This window comes from Quercus suber, unplaced genomic scaffold (assembly GCF_002906115.3).
Source record: "Quercus suber isolate HL8 unplaced genomic scaffold, Cork oak 2.0 scaffold_195, whole genome shotgun sequence".
Lineage (NCBI taxonomy): Eukaryota > Viridiplantae > Streptophyta > Magnoliopsida > Fagales > Fagaceae > Quercus > Quercus suber.
In genome coordinates this window covers 1,089,655-1,098,645 of record NW_027069653.1, presented here as the reverse complement: position 1 = coordinate 1,098,645, position 8,991 = coordinate 1,089,655, and the positions used below count along the sequence as shown (strand labels likewise).

Below are 8,991 nucleotides of genomic sequence, written 5' to 3'. Positions count from 1 at the left end.
GGTCAAAATTGGGTTCATGTAGTAGATGTTGAATGATCTATTCTACATAGGTGTGGGCTTACATGGCTAGAGCTTATAAACCCTTTATATCATTTATTAATAGGGCCATAGTCGATCAATCACTTTTTCAGGCCAGGATCAAATATGTTAATCTTCCAAAACCTTTCTCATTCCTTATACCTATAAAGTTAATATAAATTATTATATAGGATAAGCTAAAAATTATATAAAAAAAAAAAAAAAAAAGTTAGAAAGGTACAAATACAATAATAGAAATTGGGCGTGCTTTGCACATGGCCTCCAATGCCACAGCCTTGGGCATGGTGAGCCCATTACCTTCAACCATGTCAACTTCTTCCTCACTAATCCTTTCCCACTCAAAGCACTGAATTAATGACCCCAATGTCAAGCCCATTGTACGTTGGGCAAGGCTTGCCCCGGGACAAGCCCTCCTTCCTAGTCCAAATGGCATTAACTTGTTCTCGTCACTCTCTCCATTTTCAAACCTCTCAGGCTTAAAACTAGTTGCATCATGCCATATATTAGGGTCCCTATGTATGGCCCATACATTAACCAATAACATTGTCTCACGCGGAACGTTATATCCTCCAATTGTACAATCTTCAGATGACATGTGGGGTAAAAGCAATGGGACTGCAGGATGCAATCTAAGAGTCTCAGAGATTATATTCTGTAGATAGTGCAATTTAGAGACATCCAGCTCGTTGAGTAATTTTTCTTGTCCAATTTGATTATCCAACTCAACTCTAGCCTTCTTCAACACCTCAGAATGATTGAGCAAATTGGACATTGCCCACTCTAACGTCACTGCTGATGTGTCAGTCCCCGCAATTAAAAAGACCTGCTTATTATACATTCAATAAGTTCTTAAAATCACGACAAAAATTTAAAAGTAAAAAATGGATTGATAGCTTATATTTATTTTAGCGATTCTTAAAATCACGCCAAGAATTTTAAAGTAAAAATGGATTTATAGCTAATATTTATTTTTGTAAATTGATTATTGGTATTCTGACAAAGGCTTCTAATAAAATATCACTGAGTCAAAAGGTTGAGATATCGTTTGGGTTCATTCCAAATTTCTACGTCACTATCGACACAACCAAGTGGGCTCTAATGCAATAGATAGTCATGCTAGATAGCACACGTAGTTTTATGATAGGATAAAACTTAGGTATAGTATTTTAGGTATTGTTCCTTAGGTTCTCTTCTTGAGATTTTGTCACGTGACTACTTAATCAAAAAATGCATTTTCATCCCATTAGAAAAAAATTAACATGACAGAATCTTAAAATTGGAACTTCAGCAATAGCACCTAAATATTTTACCTAAATCTTGCCCTTTATGATAGCTTTAGAGATAGGGATAAGACATGTATTAGCCTAGCGTTTCATCTGGTGAGTATGGAAGAGCACTAGACAAAAGAATTACCCCAACTTTAGCTTACCTCTAGATGGTAAAAATCAAATTTATATTTGGGAAAAAGAACAATAAAAAAATAAAATAATTAATATAATATGATTAAAGATTAATGAGTACCACAAAATTTGAAATTTTAAACAAATTATAATTCTCTATACTATTATATATGAAATTAGAGTCTCAAGTCTCTACCTTGCAAGAGAATTTTGTTCTTAAAAAAGTATAGAGATAGTGAGAAGAATATAGTTATATAAACAACTTCTTGCTTAGAAATGAAGACTACGAGGTTGACTTGCGGTTGACTTCAAATTCGTGTTCTACATATTTTATACTAAGGGTCCGTTTGGTTCCCGTAAAATATTTTCCAAAAAATATCTATTTTCTGGAAATGCTATTTTCTGGAAAAGGAAAATATTTTTAAGTGTTTGGTTGTATTATGAAAATTGTTGTAGAAAATATTTTTATGTGTTTGGTTCTATTCTGAAAATGTTATTTTCCTACAATTTTTCACATTTTCTCAACTATTTTCTCAGCATCCAAACAAATTTTGTTACAAAAAATTTCAAAATCCCAGCCAATTCATCAACAAATTCCGATAGCAAATTCCGGCAATTAAAAGCCACAACCACCAAAACATCACCACCACACCACCACAACAACAACAACAATCAGTTCATCAAAAAAAAAAAAAAAAAACAACAACAACAATCAAATTTTTTTTTTTTTTTTTAAACAACAACAACAATCAAATTAAAAAAAAAAAAAAATTTGAGAGATCGAGGAAGAGAGAGCGTGGAGGCGATGGGTCGGCGGTCGAAGGCGATGGGTCTGGTTCGTGGATGGGCGAGCTCGAGGAGGCGATGGGTCTGGGTTCGTCGGTTCGTGGGTCAAAGGCGATGGGTTGCTCTGGGTTGCTCGTGATGTTGCTCGTGGGTCTGGGTTCGTCAGTTCATGGGTTGGCGGTTGCTCGTGCTGGCTTGATCTCTCTCGCCGGCGGTTCATGCTGGCTTGGTCTCTCTCGCCGGTCTGAGTCTCGCTCTCTCTCTCTCTCTCTCTCTCTTCGTGCACTCTGTTTCTTTTCTGGAAAGTTTCATTTGAAGTGAAAATGAAACCGGAAATCATTTTCACCCGTTTTTGGCATCATTTTCGGTCAACCAGAAATGTTTTTCAGTTTGACCAAATTTGAAGTAACAACCAAACACCCAATTTTCCGAAAAATAATTTTCGGAAACAGTTTGAAGCCAAAACAAACGGAGCCTAACTTGTCAAATAAACAACTGGGTTAGATTTGATTATTTGATTACAGGATTTCCCTTATAATTGATCAATCCAATATATTTTCATTGTCTTTAAAAAATCTTGAGCATTGATGTTTTCAGCTTTTTAATTAGCATCTAGTTCAAACAATGGGTTATAGTTAGCTCAACTGGTAAAATTTTTTATGGTTGAATAAGAGATTCTGGGTTTAATCTCTATCTGCATATCAAAAATCAATTGGTATTTTGACCTGATAATAAAGAGCTATTATCAGGAGCAGATGTCATGTTGAAACTCCCTTAAAAAAAAAAAAAAAGTTTGAACAAAGAAGAAATGACCTACACATACCAGTATAAGCCCTTTGATAATTTGATCCGTGTAGTATTCGGGCTGTGAATTTTGCAAAGAAAGCAGATGATCAATCATAGTGTTCCCCTTCTCTTCCTTACTCCTCTTCTCATCAATAAGACCTTGCAAGAATGCATCTGTCTTGTTGGCCAGTTTCTTCAATCTTTTCTCCAAACGCCTATGATCAATCCACCGCAACAAGGGCACAAGCTCTTGTGCATTTGAGGCTCCTTCTGCCTCTACTATCTCTTTCATTATCCCCTTGAATTGCCTTGCTTCTTCCTCGTCTTTCACGTCCTCCCTATAGTATCTCTTCCTTGCCACCATTCTCATTATGATGTTAAATGTCAGCTCCAAGAGCATAGATTTCAACTCTACCTTAGCAAAACCTTGGCACGAGTTGCGTGACAGTTTGCATAGCAAGTGCTTCATTTCATCTCTTTGGATGCCTAGAAACATGTTGAGACGATTTGTTGAGAAGATTTCTAAGGCACTGATGCAGCGAAGGTTGCGCCAATGGTCTCCATAAGAAGCTGCTGTCATGGTGGTGTGGTTGTAGCCTAAGTGCTTGCTCAATAATAAGCGAGGACGGTTGTCTAAAACGATGTCATTTTTGGTGAAGCATTCTTCAACTGCAGATGGGGATGATACAATGACCACGAGTTGAGACCCAAATTGCAGAGAGAAGATGTTACCATATTTTTGTGAAAAGTGGTGGAAAGTACGATGGAGGGGTTTCTTAATGAGATGGAGATGGCCTAGAATTGGTAGAGAAGGTGGGCTTGGTGGGAGGTTTTTGTGTTTTGTTCTTGTTTGAAGCAAGAACTTGAAAGCTACTGCAAGGAGGAGTAGGAGGAGAAGAGAAGAGAGAAATGAGTATAGCAACATGTCTTGCCTGTTTGATTTGTTGTTTGTTGATATGATGCTTTGTGACAGTTTGTTGGAAGATTATATAAGGGTTAATAATGTACTCACACCATCTTTGAAACGCACACCTTGGAAATAGAACAGAACACTATGTTGGTCCAATTAATTGAAAGTAAAGGAGGGCGGAAATTGTGAGAAGTCAGGATTCAAGAAAGACATTCAAACTTCTCTTTGGAAGATAGCGTGGCTGCAGATAATCCCAACTAAACATGTGATCCAAAAAAAGGAAGGAAATAGAAGAGAAACAACACTATGTTGGCCTCTTCGGGCAATCATACAGACAGACTATTTTGTCAAATACATTTTATGTGGCAAACAAAATTGTGAAGAGTCAAGAAAGACTCCTAAACTACTTAGCGTGGCAGACAATCCTAACCAAACATGTGATCCAAAAAAGGATGAATATAGAAGAGAATGGTTGCATCCTGATGAGTCCAGAAAAATCATTGAGGCCATTCATTAATGGATGACCTCGTGTCGTTAGTAAGCTATCAAAAAAAAAAAAAATTTTTGTTCATGCACATTCATCACATTAAAAGCCACAACCATTACTCATCGACCTTAAACTCTCATCATTATGATAACCGTTACACATGGGTAATAATTACCTCCAATTATGTACAATAGCTACCCAAATCAACTATAAAATAGACAATCGGACTCACTTACTAAGGTTGAAAGTTCAATATGGGTATGAAACACCCTTGAACATTTAGACCCCCAAAAACAAAAATACCAATTCAAGCTATATAACAAACAACGTATGTGCGGAAAATGATAAATAGCTTATACCGGAATTGAGAAACAATCTAAACCATAAATAATCACACACACAGTAGTAATTAAATGGTAAAGATAAAGGGAAGAGAAATGCAAACACAAGGACAACACTCGATGTGTTATTGAAGAGGAAACCGAAGCCCTCGGCGTGAAACCTCTCCGACGCCCTCCAAGCGGTCAATAATCCACTAGAAAATGTAGTTGGGATACATGAACAGCAATAGACTCTCCAAGCCTAATCTACCCAGGTACCTAAGCCCTCCAAGCTTCCTGCTCCAACGAGGTTGCGTCGAACCTTTTTCTTTTCTAGCTTACCGGATTCCGCTATAGCCCATAGCATCAACCAATCACCATTGGTTTCTTCCCAAACTGCTTCCCTAAGCACTAAATGGACCTTCTCACAGACGTGGGTGTGGTGAGATAAGGGTTTGGTAAATAACCTCTCAAGGGTATGACAATGGAGAGGAAGAGAGTAGAGGAATTTGTAGAGTCTCTTAGATGAAGATTGGGGATGAGGCAATCTTGTTTTTCTCTAGGGTTTTCTCTCACAAAATTCTCTCTGGAAGCGCTCACAATATGATGGGTATAAGGGTTTATATATAGTAGGGTGAGAAGGGAATGCAAAACGTTAGTTTTTGCCAAACAGGGCAAATTGGCGACTTGGTCTCGCGGCTTGTCCAAGTCACAAGTTCAAGTCGCGACGTAACGGCCTGGCCAGCCTGGAACTTTTGTCCTGTAGCGTGACAGCTAGCGCGACCCTTCAGCTTCCCAGTGTGCCTCTCACGTGCCAGCTTTTGGCGGCTTGCCAGTGGCGATCCACCCGCGAGCCCTAGCCGCGAACCTCTGTTTTTCTTATACACTCTTGAGCTTTTCTTCACATCTTCTCACACACTACCCTTACAATTTTTCCACCTAAATACAAGGTTACTAAGTGCTAAATTACAAGCCAATTGGTCACGGAATAAAGCCAATTAGATAGTTGATTAAATTCAACTTTACAATCTCCCCCTTTGGCTATTCCGTGATAAAACCCTACAACAGACTCTAGACTTAAACGTGAGTTGGGAACAGTTGGAAAACTCACTTACACCTAACTCTAGATTCTGTAAAACTCTTGAACATATGAATAAGTAACTCCTGAAACACAGTAACATAGCAATATCATTGTATGCAGAAAATTTAATATGCATATAGAGCAAAATAAGCATGATCAAGCAAAAATGAACATAAGCATAAAAGCAATAATTCATGGCAAGATCAACAACAGTAGTCACTTAAGTAAAAGTGATTACTATGTTCATTCACACAAGGAATGAACATCTGGACATGCAAAAATGATAAACTCAATTGAAGAGTATCATTTGCAAGTCCAACACTCAACCAATGCATATAAATATATATGCATCTAGGAACAATCCTACACGGGCACAAGAGTGTTGTACTTAAGATAATGCAAGGCATTAACAATTACCAAAGCATAAAGCACAAAGGCTGCATATGCAAAGTTTTGCAAATACATGGCACAAACCATAAAAGCCTACAAAAGTGCATAAGTACAAGAAACAACCCTCAAAACTTACAAAAGCAACAATGGGTACAAAACAACATCATAAAGTGCTGAAAGATATAAGATGGATACAGAACTATGATAAAAACTAAAGATAGACAAAAACAGTAAACAAAAATCTGTTAGCTGAAATCTCCCCCTTTCGTTGAGCTCTCCGCCTGCCAACAGCATCTCGCCCTTTTTGTCATGGAATAGCTAGTCATCATTATCTTCTAGCTTTCTTTGAATTTCATCCAATTGAGTTTGAATCAAAGTAAACTTCATATCCCATCGAGAGTTGAGATGATGCAAGATGGAAGTAAGATTGGACATCTTTGAACTTAGCTCATGAACAGAAGCTACAATAAAGTTTAGCTTCTCGTCAGCAGGGAGTGAACTGGAGCGCGAGCCACTATGGGACTCGGAAGCTTCTGTTTTGATTCCCTTCTTGCTATGACCAATGCTAGCGTTGAATGTGTGCATGTTGATTGGACATGGTTTTGCGCAGGGAACTTCATTCTCAGACGGATGGATCCCTTTACGCTTCAGAATCCGTGAGATGAGACAACAAAATGGGATGCACATCCTTGATTCTGTTCTTAGAACAGTTTTGTGAAGGATATGAAAGATATGAGCACAGATGTCAATCTCGACATCAGAAATCAGATCATGAAGAAACAGTGCACGCCCGAGATTCATATACCCTGTGCTGGATAGGGGATACATGTTGTGAAACATGACGATCGTGAGCACCCTCAATGTTGGAGGAAGAGATGAAACACTGACTGAGTTCCCATTTGAGGAAAATTCCAGATTGTCCCCAAGAGCTACTTTAAGTAGTTCTTCATCCGGATGAAGATCATCATAGACCAGTGAGATCCCAAGTATTGGCATGTTGATGTGCAGAATCTCTGCTAGATATGTGGGAGAGATCGATAAACTTTTTCCTCTAACCCAGCACTTAAGTTCATCTCCTTCAACAATTGCATTGGCGTAAAACTCTTTTACCAGATCTTCAAATGCATCATCAAGGTCAGAAAGGAGATAATTCCAGTCCTTGCGAGCAAACCATTGAGGAATGTTGGTGTCAAACAGAGAATGTTGGTCAAAGACTCTTTCAATCAGAGGTGTCGCCTTTTTGAAGTAATTTTTATGAGTCTGAAAGGCAGCATACGATCGAAACCTGTTGGGATCGAACACACCAGATGGGGAACGAGCCCGCTTTGGTCTAGGAGAGAAATCATCAATTTCAATAACATGTTCCTTCCCTTTGCTGTTTCCTCCTTTCACAGCTGATCTCTTGAATGGAGACATTTTCACTCTGCACTATGATTTAATACACACACAAACACCAAACAAGACAGTAGACATTATTAGCATTGTGTCAGTGCCAGACCATGGATAATGGAGGAAACCCTAAAAACTTGAAATTGAGGTTCAAAACATGACAATGAGTGTGTGTAAACAACCAACACCTCAATAGGTACACAAGATAGAGATGATCAGTGTATGGACCAGCACAAACATACAGTATAATCCGAAAATCAGAAACCCATGTTCGAACATGATAAATCACAATTCACAACAACATCTTCACAGAACAAAAAAAAAAAATTGCCCAAATCAGGAAGAATGATGGGTAAGGAAGAAAACCCATACCTTTTTGTTGAAGATTTGAGAGAAAATGATGCAGAAATAGAAGATTTTCAACGAGAAACTCGGAGTGTTTGTAAGAGTAAAATGAGCAAGACAATGAACAGTCACACAAGTACAAGGGAAAACTAAAAAAAAAAAAAAAAAATTAAATTGTCTTTAAAATGCAAAACACGTGTTTTTCGCGACTAGATCAAGTCGCTAGTAAGTCGCCAGGTTAAGCCGCAAAACACTGTGAAGAAAAGAGACTTGAGAATTTCTCTAAGTGTTTTTCACGACTAGAAGGTCTACCCGCGAGATAGTCACGATATGAGTCACGAAAATCCCTGAGTACCTCTCGTGACTGGACCTTCCACCCGCGAACCAATCGCCACACTGACGCGCGAAAAGTGCAAAACACAAATTTTGAAAAAATTTTCTAAGTCTTTTTCGTGACTAGAGTATTGACTCGCTAGTAAGCCGAAAAAAATCTCTGAGTGAGATCGCGACTGGTACATGCGACTGAAGCAACCCACGACTTAATCGCCAAAACAGGGCAACACTGTTTTTGAAAAAATTTTACATTTTTGTAAAAGCAAAGTACTTTCCAAAAACAAAACAAAACACTCAAAAATCTTTTTGTGTTTGACTAACAAAGATTGAGCATGTGAAAACACATTTAATCAAGTACAATCACACAAATGAGTATGGCATTCATTGAACATAGACTTATGTGTTGTGTGTGGATATCAAAAATGAGATAGTCCTTAGTCCAATGTGAAGCTTCAATGATCAATTCAATCAAGGCATACACAACTAGCACTAGATAATGTGACCTATCTCAATTATAGAAACATGCATATATGACCTCCCACAAGAACTTGATAACAATTCTTTGAAGCTTTTCATTTGGCTCCATATTCAACATATCATTTGCTATTTTTGAGCAAAGAAACTCTCATTGTGAGATAGATGCTTGAAATTTTTGATATTTCAATTAATGAGTTAGCCTTTGGCTTTTTGGGCATCTTTCATACATTTTATTTTGGTCGCTTTTC

General features: G+C 37.9%; 1 protein-coding gene across 1 annotated transcript; it reads right to left on the bottom strand.

Moving 5' to 3' along the window:
• Nucleotides 1–247: 247 nt before the first annotated feature.
• Nucleotides 248–4,028, bottom strand: LOC112015863 (cytochrome P450 81E8). The gene is made up of 3 exons (XM_065779000.1): nucleotides 4,024–4,028; nucleotides 3,049–3,943; nucleotides 248–862 (listed from the first exon to the last, which is right to left on the bottom strand). Exons 1-3 carry the CDS (start codon nucleotides 4,026–4,028, stop codon nucleotides 248–250), a joined length of 1,515 nt encoding a protein of 504 aa, XP_065635072.1.
• Between the last annotated feature and the right edge of the window lie 4,963 nt (nucleotides 4,029–8,991).